This window comes from Megalopta genalis, chromosome 13 (genome assembly GCF_051020955.1).
Source record: "Megalopta genalis isolate 19385.01 chromosome 13, iyMegGena1_principal, whole genome shotgun sequence".
Classification (NCBI taxonomy): Eukaryota; Metazoa; Arthropoda; class Insecta; order Hymenoptera; family Halictidae; genus Megalopta; species Megalopta genalis.
Genome location: NC_135025.1, coordinates 5,032,014 through 5,052,448, shown reverse-complemented (window position 1 = coordinate 5,052,448; position 20,435 = coordinate 5,032,014). Strand labels below are relative to the sequence as shown.

The window sequence follows — 20,435 nt, the reverse complement described above, 5'->3', positions numbered from 1 at the left end:
ATATAATATAATATAATATAATATAATATAATAATATAATAATAATAAAATAATACTAAATATGATACAAATATATATAATAATAATTTAATAATAATATAATTATATATATATTTACCCTCCTCTGGGTCGATTTTTCCCGTAAAACCGTGTGCCAGGAAACGAGCGAAGCTAATTCGGCGTCGCGACGCGGCTCGCGGCGAAGCGACGCGGGACGCTTGCGATCGCTCTAAATAACGAACCGCGAATTCCAGAGACACGATCGCGGCTGACCCGCGATTCGGATTATGCAAAGTTGTCCTTATTCTTAACGACCGGCAGTCAAAGAGAGAGAGAAAGAAAGATCCTTATCGATCGCGGCTGTCCACAGGCTCTGTTCTCATTGAAAGAACGCGTAAATTTCGCGCGGCGGCGGGGCGCGGGCGCGGCGCGACAGGGGCAACCGGCTGGATATTACCAATCGTAATTTCGATCTTAATGGCTCTGTTAGAGGCAGAAACCCACAAACACGTCTCGTAACGGCCCTTAATTCGATTAAGTATCCGATTTCAGAGCACCGCGTATCTCCGTGTTCCCGGAGATCGTTTATCTCGCGGACAATTACGGCGGACCGCGCGGGGCGTTACCGTGAAATTTCCTTGTTTTTACACGGCAAAGACTCTCTCTCTCTTTTTCTCTCTCTGGTTCTCTGTGTCCGGCGGGGGCGGAATGGCTCCGGAACGAGCCTCGCGAACCATTCCGGGCCGCCGAGACAGACGACGGGTGTGCGGGGGTTGAATTTTCAAAAAATCCGCGGACCGTTCCGAGCCGATAAAAAGCGATCGAACGCGAATAGAAAGGCGTTCGACGGCTCCGGCGCGTCGGGAAAAATCTTCGGAAAAATGTTAAAATATTCCGCGGGGCCGATAAGCGCGAGCCGAGCCGCGAACTGGATGATTGATCGGATCGCGGGCGGTAAACAAATACGAAATTAGACGGCGCGCCGCGCGCGAAGGATTAGTCGCGGGCACACCGACGGAATAATCGTCGTATATATATGTATATACGTATATACATGTGTATATACAGGTGTGAAGTTAGTTGTAAGATTTTATTTACGAATAAAACTTATATACGAATAACCTTATATATAAGATTTCAATAACTTCGACGATTTAATGTATATTCGATATTTAATATAATAACATATATTATATTATATATTTAATTTTCCAGTATCATCGATGACTTAACACTTTATCGACCGCTAGCCTATTTATCGGCTTTTCGATTGCCAATGCTTATCGACCGATAGCCTATTAATCGACTTTTAGCTATCGACGGTTTTCGCTTCTTTACTGTTTTGTTAATAGCTGATCTCCTGTATGCTGACCTCCCCATATCCTTATGAATTATAATTATAATAATTATATTATTATTTATTATTATTTTTAAAGGAATAAGCACAACACAATGAATAGCGAAAATTTAGCCGGTACTGGGAGCAAATGCGCGCGCGACTAAGCCAGTCCTTACTGAGTGGCAGCCTCAACCACGACCGGACGATAAAGTGTTAATATATAAATAAGAGTTTGATTTGGACGTTCAAATATTAATCAGCGATTAATTTAGTGGCGTCGTTTAAACTTCAAACAATTGCAATTTCTCGTCGCTTAAATATTCCTAATTTAACTTCGATAGGAAAGGTTTTCTCGTTGAACATATCGAAGCATCGTTGGTACTAATTAATGACTCGCCCTGTACACGCTAATAGGGGATATCCCGTTTACAATAAATAAATAAATAAATAAATAAATAAATTGATTCGAACGGATCGAACGAAACGAGAAACTGCAGCCTTGAAACACGGAGCTCCGGCTCCGTGGAATTCGTTTCGACGGTCGAACGGCGGGATTTTTCAGCCGGGAATCCGTCGATCGGTTATCGTTTCGAGGTCCACGGGGAAACAGCATTGGAATCGGAACCAATAGGAATCGGAGCGGACGCGAGGAGGCTCGATAAGGGAGCACACTCAGCCAAGGCCGATTGGTTCTCAAGAAAGCGGCGCGGCGCGGCTCGGCGCGATGACAAACGAGGCCAGAAATGTTCCGGACGTTATCACCGGGCCCCGATACGGCCGCCAGATACGACCGCGGTTTCTTCGTGTTCCTCGCGGCTCGCGAGGCATTACGATGCAGGTATTTCGAGCGCACCCATACGCCGCTCCGGTGCACCGGCGCATTTGCATTTGCATTTCGCGGCGCATGCCGGCGACGTACGTCGGAACAGGTTCATTTTCTCTCTGTTCCGTCGCGAATGAATGAAATCGTTAAGCGTTACGACACCCGAGGGGTGGAACGCTTTATTCGGGCCACCTTTCGTCTTCTCCCTTTCCGCTTGGAACGCTCGTAGAAACCGACCGGAAATTATTTTATAGTAACCGCGCGGACGATATTTTATAGTAATTGTATATATTTTGTTTTATTTATTTTATGCGTTTCATTTGTTTCATTTATATTTCATTTGTTTCACTTATATTTCACTTATTTCATTTGTTTTATTTATATTTCATTTGTTTCATTTATATTTCATTTATATTTCATTGATTTCATTTATATTTCATTTATTTTATTTATATTTCATTGATTTCATTTATATTTCACTTATTTCATTTATATTTCATTTATTTCATTTATATTTCACTTATTTCATTTATATTTCACTTATTTCATTTATATTTCATTGCTTTCATTTATATTTCACTTATTTCATTTATATTTCATTTATATTTCATTTATTTCATTTGTTTCATTTATATTTCATTTATATTTCATTTATGTTTCACTTACACTTCACTTATTTTATACTATATTATTATATTATATTTTTTAAATACACAGTATTTTATATAACTTAATGCGCACATTGTACATATAAAATTGCATTTTGCATCTCGTGCGACACTTTTAGCAGATTTTATACAGAAACGCGACACAGCAATTTTTAAAGAGTTTATAGATGTAGCAATTAGGGGTTGAAGCCACTTTCGCAGCTACTTACAACAAACTCTGCCTCTGTTTTTCCAAACGAATTAATTTTCCGTACAAACGAGACCGATATCGGACTAAATGTACGTCCGGGAAACCTCCCCTGCGACCTTCCTCGCGCGCAACCCTTAATCTTCTGAAAAATTCATCCGAGAAGGGGCTACAGTTTTATTTGTCTAGAGCACGGGCATAAAATTCTGCAAAAGTCCGATGCACGAATGGGCGCGCTCGTGCCCCAGCGTAATTACAAGCGCGCGTCCCTCCCCGCCAACCCTTTCGCGCCACCCCTGCGATGAGGAACATGGGGCGCTCGCAGGTAGGACTTTCGCAGATAAGCCGCGGCGGTATCGAATGTCTTGGGAAATCGCGAGCACTCGGCTCGGACAGCATAAATCGGCCGTATTATCGCGAGGGGGAGGGGGCGAGCAGGGGAATTTTAATGGAACGGCATTGCGTGCTTTGCATGCGAAGGGTTGATAAGTGCGGGCCGGCGACTGGCGTGCTCGATGGCTCCGAACGAGAGCACCCATCGCGAAGAGGAGACACTTTTCTCCGTCAATTTTGATCCTCCGGAGGAAAATGAGGCATGTCGGGACCATTTTTAAGGGCAATTCAAGGGCATTTTCAAGGTCCCTGTCGCGACCAATTCGGAAAGCGTGTGCTCGAAATGTGGCGCGATAATTGAGCGATGTAGCGATGAGGAACGAAGCATGCTACTTTGTTCACCCTGTATACAATTTTTTACAATTTATATATTTAATATTTTATATTTTATTTGTTTCTTTATTTCGTCTCGGAATTGAAAATTGGACGGCTCGAATCCGACGCAGGCCGGAAATTATTTTCGAAACCTTAAACGTCGTCAATTTGGCTTCCAGCTGAAATTATTGCTTTGCTAAATTTTTATATACAATTTTGTTGTAATTTATATCTTATATTCTATTTGTTCCTTTTATTTCGTCTCGGAATTGAAAATTGGACCGCTTGGAAATTATTTTCGAAACCTTAAACGTAAAATTATGTTCCAAATGAACAAAAATTTGGCTTCGAAATTTTTACTTTGCTAAATTTTTCTTTCAATTCGAAGTTCAATCGTTCTGAAACAATAAAAAAACACTCTTTGTGTTTGCTTTCTCGCGAATCGCGCGAAAATAGTCTCGCATTCCAGCGAAAACGACGCGTTTCTCGTCAGCGACTTGGATATTTCGGCGGAAACACATTTCCCCCATGAAATTTCTACGAGCGCAGGAAACTTTCTCGATCCGGCTCACTCTCCGTTTCTATTCCCCGTCCGACGACGCGTTCGGTTGCTCTTTCGCCTATGTTTGCGTGTCCGTCGCAGTGTACCGTTAAAACGAGCGAGCCATGCACGCCTTTAAAGTACGCTCACGTAGGTAAACTTACGAACTGGCTTTTCATAAGAGGGAACCCATAGGCGAGACTCACCTTTTGATATTCCGTCCCTTCCGCGGCCCGTTTAATGGAATAATAAAAACCCTCCGGGCCCGAACAACCCTTTCCCTCGCGATCCCATGGAACAGGCTTGTCCGCCCAAGAAAATTAAAGCCGCGTCGCGCGACCCGACAGGAGAACGTTCTTATTCGCGAAACGCCTCGGCCATTAAATATTATTTCACTCGCGTAGTTTTTGAAAAAGTATTTACAGTACTTACAGCTATTACAGCTATTACAGTAAATTCTCCCTAATTGACGCTGAACTTGTACACAAAAATGGACAATTTGAAACGATGTGGCACGATCATAAATAACGTTGCAGCTCGTTTTTATAATTGCTGACGATTGTTGATGACTATGAAAACGAGCCCTAAGGAACAGGAGCATTAGCTTTGCCAAATAAAAAACCCAGATTTGGGTCAGCATCGCTTAAAATCGATAATATACCTAAGAATTCGGCCGATTTTCGCTTGTAAAACGCGCGATAATCGTGGGAAATGGATAATGAATCATTTCGGAAGGATCGCAAGGCGTGCCTAATGCAATTTATGGATCGTCCAGAGAGCGTGAATCGCGGTAATCGTTAATACGCGAACGCGAACGGACGATGATTTCAGAAACGCGAACGCATCGCGCGACGCGGCGCCCGTATAAATGCTCGTTTCATACGCTCCCAATGAGGCGCGGCGCACAATTAATGGTCGTTCGCTCTTTTACAGCCCATTAAATGTCAACTAGAGCCGCGTACTCTTTTTATTCCGCGTTGCCACGGATCCCTCAACCGGCGCATTATATTCTATATGTAATTAGTTTCGGCGTCGAGCACGCGTAATCTGCCGGTCGGGTACATTGTAATAACCGTTTATGGACTTCCTCTGGAACAATTACAGTTTAATGACGTTCGATACGCTGTTAACGCTCTGCCCGCGAGAAATTTATTCCACGGTTACGATCTCTTCGTTCCGAACTTCCTCTGCGAACGTGATTTCGCCCTTGTGAATCAGTCTCGCGTCAAACTCTATGCACAGGGTGTCCCGAAAGTGTTCCTAATATTCTACACAGTTCGCGGTGAAAGTGTACAGAGTGTCGGCAAACGGGTTTCTGAGATCATTTGAAGCAACTTCTTCCTTTACAAAAATGTTCTCCGACGCTTCGTTTACGAGTTATCAATGAAAAACAGTGGCCAATGCGAGGCGAGATCGGCTGACGCAAGGCGGCGCTAGGCGGCCGAGCCAACGAGAGCGCGCGGAGTCCAGTCCCGCTGATCGGCTCGGCCGGCTCGCGCCGCCTTGCGTCAGCCGATCTCGCCTCCCATTGGCCACTGTCTTTCTTTGATAGCTCGTAAACGAAGCGTCGGAGAACATTTTCGTAAAGGAAAAAGTTGCTTCAAATGAGCTCAGGAACTTCTCAGTTCCCAGAAACACTATAATTTTGGGACGATATTTGAATTATTCTCTTCTCTTTATTCTAATAGGATTTGCAAGGTTGTTCGAATAATATTGCGAATAATTGCGACCTCGGGAACCCTTCATTTCCCAGAAGCGCTATAATTTCGGGACACCCGATAGATCAAGATTTCACAAAGGCCGACGAAACGGCTTTCAGAGGCGGAATTCGCCTCGCGAATTTTTCCCTTTATCGAAAAGAAACCACCGTTTCGTTTGGCACAGAGGACGTACACAGATTTTTAACGACCCCTCGTCCAAAATGAGGTGGCGGCGATTCTTCCACGATTCTTTGCGAGGACTCCATTAGCGAAAAATGATAATTACTTGCGCCGCGATCTTAGAAAGTCGCGTGGCGGTGGTGGTGTCGCCTCGCCCTCCTTCTCTCACCCATCCATTCATTTCCAATTACCCTCGTTACCCGGAGCCTCGGGGTAGAAACACAATGGCGGGCCATCGAATCCACGATCCCGGGAACGCTGTTTCTCACGCGAATTTTCGCGTCGACGCGTTCGTCCGTTTCTTCCTCCCCTGTTTCTTTTTTTTTCCTCGTCGGCATTTAGCGAGTCGTGGAACGCGGTCGAGCCGAGTCCACGGCCGTGCATTACGGTCCATTAGCGATCCGAGTGTTCCAGATTTGCATAATATCATCGTTGGAAACGGCAGACGCGGGATTTGCACGCGTCGAATACTCGGGAAAATCGCGAAGTTAGTAATTGACCTATTAATTGCCAAATATTCTCTTTCTTTTTAATTTTATATTTTAAATTAAACTTAAATTAAATTATGTATATTTCAAATTAAGTTTAAATTAAATTATGCATATTTTAAATTAAGTTTAAATTAAATTATGCATATTTTAAATTAAGTTTAAATTAAATTATGCATACTTTTAATTAAATTTAAATTAAATTACGTATATTTTAAATTAAATTTACGTGAGATTATGTATATTTTAAATTATGCATATGCACAAAAAGTTGTGTAACAATATAATCATATTCAAATTATGTTTTTTTATTGTTAGAATATTTTATATTTTTTAAGAAGTCGCAAATGGGGATTCTGGCAGGTTGCATGAATAAAAATGAAGGAAAAAATGTTGTTCTATTCTATGAAAAACAAAAGACTGTGTAAGTAACACACAATTACTATAATCTCTAAATTACATATTTACGTATGGTATTTATGATATAAAAATAATATAATATAATATAATAACAAAATAATATAATACAATATAACATAATAACAAAACAATATAGAATAATATTAAAATAATATAATAAACATATAACATAAAAATAATATAATAACAAAATAATATAATACAATATGACATAATAACAAAATAATATAGAATAATATTAAAATAGTATAAAAAAGCAAACGAAAAATATGACTGTTCAACTGAACAGATGATTTCCAAGTTTGTTCACACGTTGAAAAGAAACGAAACGCAAAATACACACCGTCTACCATAAACAATATCGTCCGACACGTATAAAATTCCAAATTAATTAATTTCTTATTTATTAATGGGTTATCATGAACGGAAATAATGGAATAAATGGAACAAACATTTTCTCGCAGCGTTTCGTCGCGATCGGTCCCCCTTCGATCGATCCGCGACCGACGCCGATGCGTCGCGGATCGGCGTTCGAACTGGATTATCCGCGCGTTTCGTAACACGAAATAGGAATAAGCTATGAGAAACCGGCGAAAGAACGCGCGAACGGACGGAAAATGCGTTCGAATATTTATGGACTGTGCGACGTGCGCAAGTATGTTTGCACGTGCTGCGGCCACGCGGCGACGTACATATACGACGTGGGACGTGATCGCAGCGGGGGGGCCAGTCGGGGGCCACGATCTATCGGGGGGCCACGTGTTATCCACTCTTCGCGAGAATGGCCGCCGCGTCTAATTTTCAATTCTCGCGATTGAATTATGTATGTGCGTAATGGAAAACTCCGGGAATTCCGCCGCGAACGGATAGCTCAATCTACAACCCCCGCGATCCCTCCGCGATCCACGGCCCCCCTCGTCGATCTATGTATAGCCTGTCCGTCGATAAACCATCTTGTCAACGCGGAATGCCGCGTTTGTTGGTCTTAGCCGGTCGAAAGTCGATTTTGACCAACTCATGAATTGAAATTGGAGAGTAAATATGACGGAGTTATGTGAAAAATTTGACGGGAAAGAATCATCGATATGAGATCGATTTTGATTCGCGCGAAAAGGGGGGTCGTCGTTAAATGTTCGATGTTAATAGTAATTTTAATTCGTTTCTTATTAATGATAATTTTAATATGTGCGATGATTGTAAGGAAATTAACTTTTACGCGTTGTGATTGACAATGACCATTATAAACAGCGGAAATATATTTTATTATTTATATATTTATATATATGTAGACTATAGTTAATCGTGAGAAAGTATTGAAAGCAAAGAAATAATAAATGAAACTAGAAACAATTAGTACATATTCGAAATAATTTTATACCTGGATTTTGTCCGATTCGATAATAATGGACCATTTATATTGAAAGTGGCGTAAGTCCATTTTTTAAAACAAAGATGAGCTATCACATAATTTATGATCAGTTTTGTGCAGCCTTTTTATTTACAACTAAAAAGAAAAGAAGAATAATAATGGACTTGTACCACTTTTTCAAGATGAACGGTGCATAATAAGACTGCGAATGATTAAACGCGACAAAATCTAAGTATAAAATTATTTCGAATACGTTTCGACCGTTTTTTAGTCTCCTTTACCATGTAATTTACTGGAAAATCGGTGAGCAAAACGATTAACGTTCACTTCGAATTTTACGATCGATCGTCCGAAACGAATAATAATTTCGAAAGCCATCGAAGTGTTATCACTTAACACGTTCCGTGCCACGTGTACCATCGATGGTACACGCTTGCATGTTTACTTAGTGAACTGAACAAATTGTTTACAAGAAATTTAGAACCGAAGAATCAATTTCCACCGCAAGAATGGGCGTTGATAAGTTTTTGTTACGTTGTTATGTGTACGAGAATTAATATAATTGCACGTAATACATCAAGTTTTAGTAAAATATCAAAGTGTGAAGATTCGAGTAAAAAAAGCTCGGCACGGAACGTGTTAAATGAGAATTTCTTCGACTATACTGAACTTAAAAAATAGACTTTTGTACGCAAAAAGCGGGTCTCCGAGCCGCCGCCGAGATGTCGAGGATCGATGGGCTGGCTCTCCGGCCGCGCGCCGAGATCCCGACAGGCCGTGGCCAAATAAAGCTCGACGAAAATATGCGACAAATGCGGCCTATCGGCATCTTAATGGGGCGAGATTGGCGACACCGGGACCCGATACTTGCTCGTTAAAATGCCGACAGTTTGCATTAGCCGGGCCGCTCGCGCGAGCGCGCGCGCGCGCGCTCTCGAAAAGAGTGTAGCCGACAAGCAATTCATCGGGTTCGGCCGCGTGTTTAATCGCCGCCCTGCCCGCCGCGTTCCCTCCCTCCCCTCCCGCGGAACAAAGAACGGAATTCTTTGTCTATTGTCCTCGTGGAAAATTCATTTGTACCACGGAGGCACTTTGATCGCGGCGAGAACGGTCCCGCTTTGTTCCCGACCCGATGATTTAACTCTGTTAAATTCGGGCCCCCGGGCGAATCTTGGATGAATTTTTTCAATCCGATCTGGCTGAAATTGATCGTTTATTTACACGGTGCGATATTTGCCGGATTGATTTATTTGGCCAGAATTATATTATCTCGCTTGACGCGTCTAAAATGAGCCTAATACTAATACCTTACACTATTGCCTATGCTAAAGCCTATAATACTAATGCCTGATTCTAATACTAATTCGTTATATAATATTTCGACGCAGAATAAATAATTATAAACCAACGAAAGCTATCGATACAGATATACAAAATATTATTCTTATTATTTAATGGAGCGAAAACGCGACTATTTATTTATTTGCGGTTCCGAGGGTGCACTTTTGGGTGCAGCAGTGGGTGCCCCCGCGCGAGGATCGTTCCGCCGGGTCGCGAGCAAATAACGCGAACCGCGTTGCGACTAATCGAACGATTACGGGCCGAGTCGCGATAAAAAAAAGAAAGAAGAGCGTCGGGAGAGTATTCAATTAACGGTCGCGTCGATTTGTGTCCGACGGTGTTCCAGCGGCCGTAAAGTTGCCGGCGCGGCCGTTCGCGAATAAACGGCGGAAAATCATCGGGGGAAATTATAATGGAATACAAATGACGAGTTAACTCGCGTTCAACGGGGTTTATGACAGGTTTACGAGCCGCCTCGCGACCGGCACAACACGATCCCCGGCCAATTACCGGCCGGAGCGGAGTCGCCTAACGTTGGCGTTTCATGCGCGCCCGTTTAGCAAGAGGTGTCGGAATCGGAAAAATTCGGACGAGCGAGCAAGGCGCGAGCCTAGAGAGGAATTACGAGGCGATAGCCATCGCGACTCGTGAAAGTCCCTCGCCGCCTGCCTTCGGGTAGGTGTATGGAAACGAGCGCGTTTCGTTTTACACCGCCGCGCCGCGCCGCGCCGATACTTCCTGCCTTCGCCTCGAGGCCCCGCACTCTGCGCGCCACCCATCGCTCTGTCGAACAGTGTCTCACCTGGTCCCAGATTCAATTTTTTGCTCAATGGGCCCTCGACTTAACCCTTTCGCTACTACGGGCCACTATAGTGGCCCTCCATAAGATGTCACTGAGGTACTACGGGCCACTATAGTGGCCTTTCGTATGATGCCACTGAGGTACTACGGGCCACTATAGTGGCCTTTCATAAGATGCCACTGAGGTACTATGGGCCACTATAGTGGCCTTTCATAAGATGCCACTGAGGTACTATGGGCCACTATAGTGGCCTTTCGTATGATGCCACTGAGGTACTACGGGCCACTATAGTGGCCTTTCATAAGATGCCACTGAGGTACTATGGGCCACTATAGTGGCCTTTCGTATGATGCCACTGAGGTACTACGGGCCACTATAGTGGCCTTTCGTATGATGCCACTGAGGTACTACGGGCCACTATAGTGGCCTTTCATAAGATGCCACTGAGGTACTACGGGCCACTATAGTGGCCTTTCGTATGATGCCACTGAGGTACTACGGGCCACTATAGTGGCCTTTCATAAGATGCCACTGAGGTACTATGGGCCACTATAGTGGCCTTTCGTATGATGCCACTGAGGTACTACGGGCCACTATAGTGGCCTTTCGTATGATGCCACTGAGGTACTACGGGCCACTATAGTGGCCTTTCGTAAGATGCCACTGAGGTACTATGGGCCACTATAGTGGCCTTTCGTATGATGCCACTGAGGTACTACGGGCCACTATAGTGGCCTTCTATATGATGCCACTGAGATACTACGGGCCACAATAGTGGCCTTCCATAAGATGCATTATATTGCATAATGTTATTTCCTCTCATACTGTAAATAAAAGAGCGCATGCTAAGACGTTATAAATACCCTGGAATACCCTTTATTTATAAATACCCTTTGGAGAGAAATTTGTTCGTACGAAAACATTCAAGCAGCTTGGGTTCTCCGCCGCGGTACTCCCGCTGACGATCGGCGTCGCGTAGCGTGCAGTGATGTCGCGGCGCTCCGTTCAGCGGAAGTACCGCGGTGGAGAACCCGCCCGTAGCGAAAGGGTTAATTGATCCTCCTGCGCTCTTCTCGATGACGATCGTCGTCGCACTGTGCTCGCGTTTTCTACGATCACTTTTTGCGGGTCGCTGCGCGTATTTCGCGGAATAGAACGGATCGGCCGACGCTGAAATATTTGCGAATCGAGGAACGAAGGATTGCTGATCGTTGCTAGGAGTGGTGGAAAGGGGCGAAGCTGGGAACGTAGCCGGATCACGAGAGAGAGAGAGAGAGAGAGAGAGAGAGAGAGAGAGAGAGAGAGAGGGGCGGTGGTTTGCAAGGGTAGCCAGGGGTGCAGGGTGCAGCAATCGCGATAGGGCACGTTAGTGCACGTTTCTGACACGTTATAGGGCGGTTTAACCGGCCCGGTAACTGGGGGAGAGTCTCTGGGGCGATCGACAATATGGACGGACCATTGTCTTGCAAATCTTGGCTGATTTTATTGCCCGTCCGCGATACATTTCACGGTTGTGTACTAATACGCCGGCGAGTCTGTTGAAAGGGTTGGATAGGCGATCGCTTCGGTGGCTCATGGGAACTGTATAAATTGACAAATTATATTTAATATTATTCAATACTTAGCCAACCGAATTATCTCTCTGTTTTAAATTCGGTCGATCGATGACCGAACGGATGATTAATGAAACATTAGAAATGATTGCTTGATTTCATTAAGATTTGCAGGAGCTACGCTCTAAAATTTGCTTTGTAATTTTTGTTTAACCGAGTTACATTAATTAATTAATTATGTTTGATACTATTACTTATATTATTATGTAAATAATTATATAAATATTAGTAATATTATTACTTCTATATATTATTATATGAATAATTATATAAATATTATTAATATTATTACTTCTATATATTATTATATGAATAATTATATAAATATTATTAATATTATTACTTCTATATATTATTATTATATATTATATATATAATAATATTATATAATATTATATTATTATATAAATGATTACAAAAATCTTATTAATATTATTACATATATATTATTATTATATAAATAATTATATACATATTATTAATATTATTACTTACATATATATATATATATATATATTATACAAATAATTATATAAATAATATTAATACTATTAATTAATTAACTAAATAATATTAATACTATTAATTAATTAACTATTAAGATGAGTAAATTCTCCTTAATTTGTTACAATTGTTCGAACCGATTCGTTTTCCAGATAAACCAGGCCAAGATGTCGGTTCTACTGGAAGCGAGGTCCTACAGGCCGTTCAAGTCCTCCGAGGAGTATCTGGTGGCGATGAAAGAGGACTTGGCGGAATGGCTGAACGCACTTTACCCGGAGCTGCGAATCAACGTCGACAATTTTATGGACAGACTGGACACCGGCGTCGCGCTCTGCAAAGTAAGTGCATCCGACGACCGATTCACGTCTGTTTCTAGCCCTTTTAGTGTACTGAACGACGATATATCATTGTTCCAAATACTTGCGAAAAGTGCCGAACGACGATAACATATATCGTTGCGTACTGCGACGGCGCCTAATTATTCGGGATTCATTGGCGTACGCATCAGCAAGCATCGATGCTGAATAAATTATTTGTGCGAGTAATAATAAATAAATATTACGAATTTTCGGTAGCCAGATAACACGAAATATAAATATTTATAATATATAAGTTAATGCATACGAAATGTCGGATTATCTTTACGCGTGAAATTAGTTAAACTATGAAATTCTGCAGCGCCTAATTTATTCGCCGGATCTTTCCCCGGCCGACTTCCATTTTTTTTAATTATTTAGAACAGTTTTTAGTACGCATTAGCAAGCATCGATGCTGAATAAATTATTTGTGCGAGTAATAATAAATAAATATTACGAATTTTCAGTAGCCAGATAACACGAAATATAAATATTTATAATATTTAGGGTAATGCATACGAAATGTCGGATTATCTTTACGCGTGAAATTAGTTAAACTATGAAATTCTGCAGCGCCTAATTTATTCGCCGGATCTTTCCCCAGCCGACTTTCATTTTTTTTAAACATTTAGAACATTTTTGCTAACAGTACGAAAACGAAGGCAGTCCGAAAAATTTCGTACCTGAGTTTATTGACTCTGAAGACCAGAATCTCTATAAGACAGGCTTCTATGCGTCAAAATCTCGTTGAGGAAAAGTGTATCGCGGAAAACGGTCGTCCGCGAGTTCGCCGAAAGGTCGTCCGCGAGTTCGGCGAAAGGTCGTTCCGAGTAGCGAGAACGCTCGTTGAAGATTCCGCCGACGGTTTCCGCGCGTGCGATGCGCGTACCGTCGAATGGAAACGCGTAAAACGCGCGCCTTTCTTCGTGGGTCCGTGGGGGAAGGGAAGGATGCGCGTGTGACGTCCACCGGAAGCTGTTGCCTCGACGCTTTCTGAATCGTGAATCAGGCGAGCCGCGTGTAGGAAACGCCGCGTGACGCCAGCGAAAACCAAAGAAATCGTGCAGGGGAAAACGCGAGGAACAACCGTTCGTGTGCTTCCATTTCGCCCTTTCAGGCCGTTCCGCCCTTCTTTCCCCGCGACTCCGTCCGCTTAACGGAAGACCGCGAACCTCGCAATTAACGTCTGGATTTACGGAGCCCGTCGAAATGACGGGGCACAAATTTTTTCATTTACGATCATTCGTGTTTAGAAACTGCAATACTCGGACCTATGATCCATTGAATTATTTAGATTAATGTGATGTAACAATATAATGTAATAATAAGATAAAATAAAATAATAAATAATAAAGTAAAGTAGAATAAAATAGAATAATAAATAATAAAGTAAAGTAGAATAAAATAGAATAATAAATAATACAATAAAGTAAAATAAAATAGAATAATAAATAATAAAATAAAGTAGAATAAAATAGAATAATAAATAATAAAGTAAAGTAGAATAAAATAGAATAATAAATAATAAAGTAAAGTAGAATAAAATAGAATAATAAAGTAAAGTAGAATAAAATAGAATAATAAATAATACAATAAAGTAAAATAAAATAGAATAATAAATAATAAAGTAAAGTAGAATAAAATAGAATAATAAATAATAAAATAAAGTAAAATAATAAATAATAAAATCAAGTAAAATAAATAATAAAATCAAGTAAAATAAATAATAAAATAAAATAATTCTGCTTGACACCGACGCTCGGATCGTGCAGAAAACTGGACAACTTGAGAAGAGGACTTACGCTTATCATAATCGCGTACTCGCACCTCATTTTTTAAAGTCGCCGGTTATCGGCAATTATAAAAACGAGCAGCAAGGCTCGAACGATCGTATCGCCTCCTCCGAAATCGTACATTTCTTCCGCGCAATCCGAGAGCGTCAATTAGGGTAGAATTTACTTCGGCATCGAAGCGAAATTCTCTCGGACACGGTCGAGTCGTCGCGGGGGCACTTTAACAAGCTTCCAGTAAATAAAACGTTAAGGATCCTCGCTTAAACACGCGTCGCGGCTCGCAAAGTAATTCGCGGATTACCTGCGGCGCCGAGGGAAAATGAATTCCAGCGCGGGCAAATGTACGTATATCGCGGATTGTAAACAACGTGGCGGGGAAGCGGAATCGGCGCGGCGGGGTAGGGTTAAATTGAACGGTGTTTTTTGTTGTTTTTAAAGCGGCTATCGTACTCTCCGCAGTTATCGCTGTCGATTCGGGACACTTTACGAGGAGTTAAACGGCGATCAGCCGGCGCAAGGAACGCGCGTTCGACTCTAATTTTATCGGCGCTCGAGCGGATCAAAGAGGAAAAAAGGAGCGGCGCAGGGGGGAGGAGGGAGGAAAGAGTTCGATAGAGCGGGTATTTAACGAGCAATCGCGCGACGGCTCTGTAAATTGGTATTTTTTTCGATCGGTTCCGCGTCGCCTCTTTTTGCCCCGCGATTTTCCAGGGGACCGTCCGGTCCAGTGAATTCTCGCGGACGCATAATCGAGACCCGGATCCCGCTCAAAAAAGACACGCAAACGAGTTTTCCTCCTTCGGCGTGCACACGCTCGCTTGTAAGCCCGGCGCGGCGTCGTCGTCGTCAGCGTCGAGAATGTCGCGCTGCTGCTCGCGTGCCTACGTGCGGCCACACGTACGAAGTCGCTGCCGAAGAATCGCTGGAAAATCGATTTTAATAGGCTCGTTCGAAAGTCGGAGCGAGCGTTCGCGGAACCCGGGGGCCCACCATTGGATTTCTTAACGGTGCTTACGGCTAGTCCGTACAAAACTTGCTGCAACGGTGTTACGGTTCCGATGAGCACCGGATTTAAGGGCGCGCGTCAAAATGGCGGGTCACTAATTTCTTAATTCGCGATTATTCGTGTCGTAAAGATACGAATTTATTCAATAGATACGTTATTTATTCAATTTATTGTATGTTACTCGCGGCTTATATGTTGCAACAACGCTCGCTAAAAATCGGGAGAAATTTGTGATCCTTTGCAGTCGAAGCTGTTTCAATTCGAAATCCGAAAGATGTACTCTGATCCACGGTATTTTCATTTCATACGATATTGTCTCCATTTTTGTGTGATTTTCTTTTTTTGTATGATTTTATATGATTCGATTTTTCTCAGTGGACTATAATATAAAGGCAACGCAAATTAGGGTTGAAATATGGTTTATGCAAAGAAATTCAGCCTATTGGAAAGTACAATACTTGCAGTTTTAACAGCTTCTTTTTTTAAAAAAATGTAACAAATCTGTCACTGTTAGAATTATCTCAAAAAACGGTGCAACAATTCTTAGCGTCGCTTCGGACTCGCCACTCGAGCGTAAAGGGTTGAAACTGGACCAAATCTCTCGAATTCGTTTTAAACGATAGATAAACTAGTCTAATAATTTAACAGCTTCTTTTTCTTTTAATATAACAAATCTGTCACTGTTAGAATTATCTCGAAAAACGGTGCAACAATTCTTAGCGTCGCTTCGGACTCGCCACTCGAGCGCAAAGGGTTGAAACTCGACCAAATCTCTCGAATTCTTTTTAAACGATAGATAGATTACTCTACCAGACTAGTCAGACCAATTGTCAGCGAAAATCGCGAGGAAGATCTCCGACGGAAGATCGATTCTCCCGGATTCTCGCGTGGAAAAACCGCGCGGAGAATCTGCGTCGAGGAATCGTCGGGCCGAGCGGCGGCTCGGCGTGAAAGCCGAAAACAGCTTGTTTCAGTCGTTCATTCAGGATTTAGGTATCGCCGGCTGCCGGCTGTGACATTATTCCGACTATTCCGGCGTGTCTGGGTCTAGTCGCGCGGCGCGGCTCGACGCGGCGCGCCGACTATAAAACAGCCGAAGTTATGCGGCCGTTCCGAACGGAGGCCATTATAGACACGGCGCGGGGCTATTTTCGCCCCGATGGAAATTCGATTTATCTCGACGGTAAATTCCGCGAAATTTATCGCGGATCCCGATCCCGCGGACTTTCTACACGCCCGCGACTCGCGCGCGCGTCGCACGTTTCCGCGTAAACAGGTATCACAATAATCGCGCCGCCGCCGCCGACGCGGCACAGTTAATAACAATCACCGTTCCGGCCTGCCGCGAGCCGACATTTTTCCTAAGCTCGCACGCTAATGATCGCGTCTACTTCTGATACAAGCCGCTTGTTCGCACACAGTTGTACTTTTGATTTATTAGAAGTCCGACGCGTTTATATTGGACATGGTCGAATTGTCGGATTCCGTTGCCGTGGAGGGGGTGGGGGGCGAGTTATTGATTTAGAATTGACATTATTAACGTCGACGAAAGATTTATTTTTTAACTAGGCAGTGGCCAAATGTCTTTTGCAAATTTTGCTATTATTTGGTATTTGGTAATTTGCTATTATTTGTATTAAAAAGGAAATAAAGAACTCCCGTTTTTTAATCGTTTTATCCGAGCATGTATCGAAAATTAAGAAAATGTCTTTCGTAGATCTCAATAATTTATTTGCATGCCGTAAATTTATCGAAATCGATTGACGCTGTTATTTTGTTGTTACGATAAAAATTGAAGTCGGTAAAAATCGCTGTTTTGTCACGATTTCGACCAAAAACTGTAAGAAGTCCTTAGTTTCTCAAAAAAATTACCTAGATCTACGAGAGGCATTTTTAAAATTTTCGTCACAGGCTCAGATAAAACCAGAGTTTTTTCATTTCTTTTTTGTCATTCCAAATAATAGCAAAATTTAAGAAAGACATTTTGGTCATTGCCTGTATTACACTAGTCCCTCTGTCACGTAAAAGAAAAAAGATTGAAGCCACTTAGTCCCGTTTTAAAAAAGCTATCACGTTTCAAAAGGTACAGGAAAACTTTTGCGGGCCACTGTATCCTGTTTCTCTCAGCCGACTCGCACCGAAACGAGCCATTTTTTTGTCCTCCGAGAATCCGCGTCGCGTGCCGCATCGCACGCTCGACCGACACCGTCGGCCCTTCGCATCGGCGTAGCAACAAACGTGCCTAGTCGCAGGACCATGACAGGGAAATTCGCGGCAACCCAATTGCCAAATCGGCATTTCCGGGAGAAACTACTATAATCTCTGAATTCGAGCTTCGGCTGGAAATTTTCCGGCATCCAGCGTTTTTTTTTTACGATTCAACTAACCGAGAAACGTTCGAAGCTTTGAACAGCCGACTATCGCAAATTCGATGCACCGTAATACCTCGGCGAGCTAGTCGCAGAGCAGCCGGGGCCGGTTAAAATTCTTGGGAGCTAATTACAGCGGAGGGGCCGGCTCCGGCGGCCGGCTAATCTGAGCAGACAATCAAAGTGTCCGAGCGTTGTTCGACACGATCGGGCCCGTACCACTGTCAAACTAAATTCTGAGCGAGTGCTGGGCCCATCGGTGTGTCGAAAGAGACACGGAGGCAGGCAGTCGGCCGGGCCCCGCAATGCCCGTACAGCTTCTCGCCGGGCCCGAGCTCTGCACGTATACACGTCCACCGTCCACGTGGCACAACTCGGTCTCTGTGTGCGCGTGTGCCATTCAACGACGCCGATAGAGTAGTCTCGCGTGTCGGATTGGCTGTCGCCGGCGCAAACGAAGCAGCCGTGGAACGAGTCACAGCTGCCGGGACTTTCACTGATCTACGAGGGGCCCGAGAGTCCGGTTGGGCCCGGCCGGTGCCCGGGACTCGGTTCTACCCGGCTCCGTCTCGCAGTCACGCCGCGTAAAATCGGATCTCTCTGATCGGGTGGCTAGGGGGGGAGGGGGCCTCCATTCATCGCCATGGGCGGAGTTCGGCCGTTAATGAAACTTTTATTCGAACGCTCGCTCGTATGCGGGATCGGTTATTATTTCTTGCACGGGATACCCGCCGCTCGCCGTCGGCATTCCTGCGAGGGCCCGGGCCGATTCCGACGGAGAAATTTCCATTCTTCCATTGCGGCCCGCAACCGCGACCAGCGCGATCTGCGATTAGCCGGCGGACGGGGCCGTTTAAAGGGCCCCGTTCGTTCGTCGTCGGCCCGCTGCAAATTGCTGCCTCGTTTCGAAAGCGTCCGACGACCGGAGATCGCGGACCTTCGCGGACATTCTTCGGACGAGGAGACCTCGGGAGGGGACCGATTTGACGAACGGAAACCCGTCGGAACGCGACGATGGCATGGGACCAATGGTACGGATCCGGGTCCGGCGCGCGGTCCGTTTATAGACATCGCTGGCTATCGGCGCTCGTTATTAGCAACGGCGCGGCGTCGTCGTTATAAATTCATGCCAGAGAAATATTTAGAGTAGGCAGGACGATAAAAGCGAAAGGGCGGAGGGGGGGGGGGCGAGAGAGCCGGTACATCGGGTCCGTACGCGCCCCCATTGCACAGCCAAAGGATTACGGCCCTATTTGCCTCTCGGTTTCTCCCTCTTCACCCTCCCCCCTCCCTCCCCCCTCTGCACGAAGTCCTTCTCTTTCTACGTCTCTCTCCGTCGGTCCTCTCTCGCGCGGACCGTTTCTCTATGCCGGGGCCCCCGTGGAATTTCCGATCCCGGGGCCTGTTCGCGAGCCACCTTTTGCGACCATGTCGACTTTACGAGCCGTGACGAGAGCCAGGGCCCCGGAGAAGGGCGCGGTACGTAATAAGGTACGGAGCACGGGCCCCGGCACCGCGATAAGGACCCCCGGTGCTCTCGATACGAGGCCCCGGCTCGGCTGACACGGTTCTTTTTGCTTTTTTCTTCTCAACCTCGCTGAATAAGGACGCGCCACCGGACACCGGCGATTTCGACTTCGATCGCTTTACGCGCGCGATGATACCCTCGGATTCCGATCTTTCGTGTTTGCTTTTTCGTTTTTCTTTTTCTTTTTTTTCGGTGCAATTTCACTTGGGTCGACTCGGATTTTTGCCGAGATGATGGAATGATAGAAACTTTTCAACCACGAGTTTCAATGCAGTTCGATACGATTCAATTCGATACGATTCAATTCGATACGATTCAATTCGATACAATTCAATTCGATATAATTCAATTCAATTCAATTCAATACAATTCAATACAATTCAATACAATTCAGTTCAATAAAATTCAATGCAATTCTATACAATTCAATACAATTTAATACAATTCAATTCAATATAATTCAGTTAAATACAATTCAATATAATTCAATTCAATACAATTCAATTCAATACAATTCAATTCAGTACAATAAAATTCAATACAATTCAATACAATTGAATTCAGTACAATTTAATTCAATTCAACAAAATTGTATACAATTCAATACAATTCAGTTCAATATAATTCAATACAATACAATTAAATTTAATACAATTCTATACAATTCAACAAAATTGAATACAATTCAATACAATTCAAT

General features: G+C 43.5%; 1 protein-coding gene across 2 annotated transcripts in view; it reads left to right on the top strand.

Annotated features, from left to right (window-relative positions):
* LOC117224150 (GAS2-like protein pickled eggs) overlaps positions 1-20,435 on the top strand; it is a 112,288-nt gene that overhangs the window by 10,645 nt on the left and 81,208 nt on the right. For both annotated transcript variants that reach the window (XM_033476866.2, XM_033476865.2), the window contains exon 2: positions 12,836-13,021. In XM_033476866.2, the coding sequence (XP_033332757.2) occupies positions 12,851-13,021 (171 nt within the window). In that variant the 5' untranslated portion in view covers positions 12,836-12,850. The remainder of the gene's footprint in view (positions 1-12,835; positions 13,022-20,435) is intronic.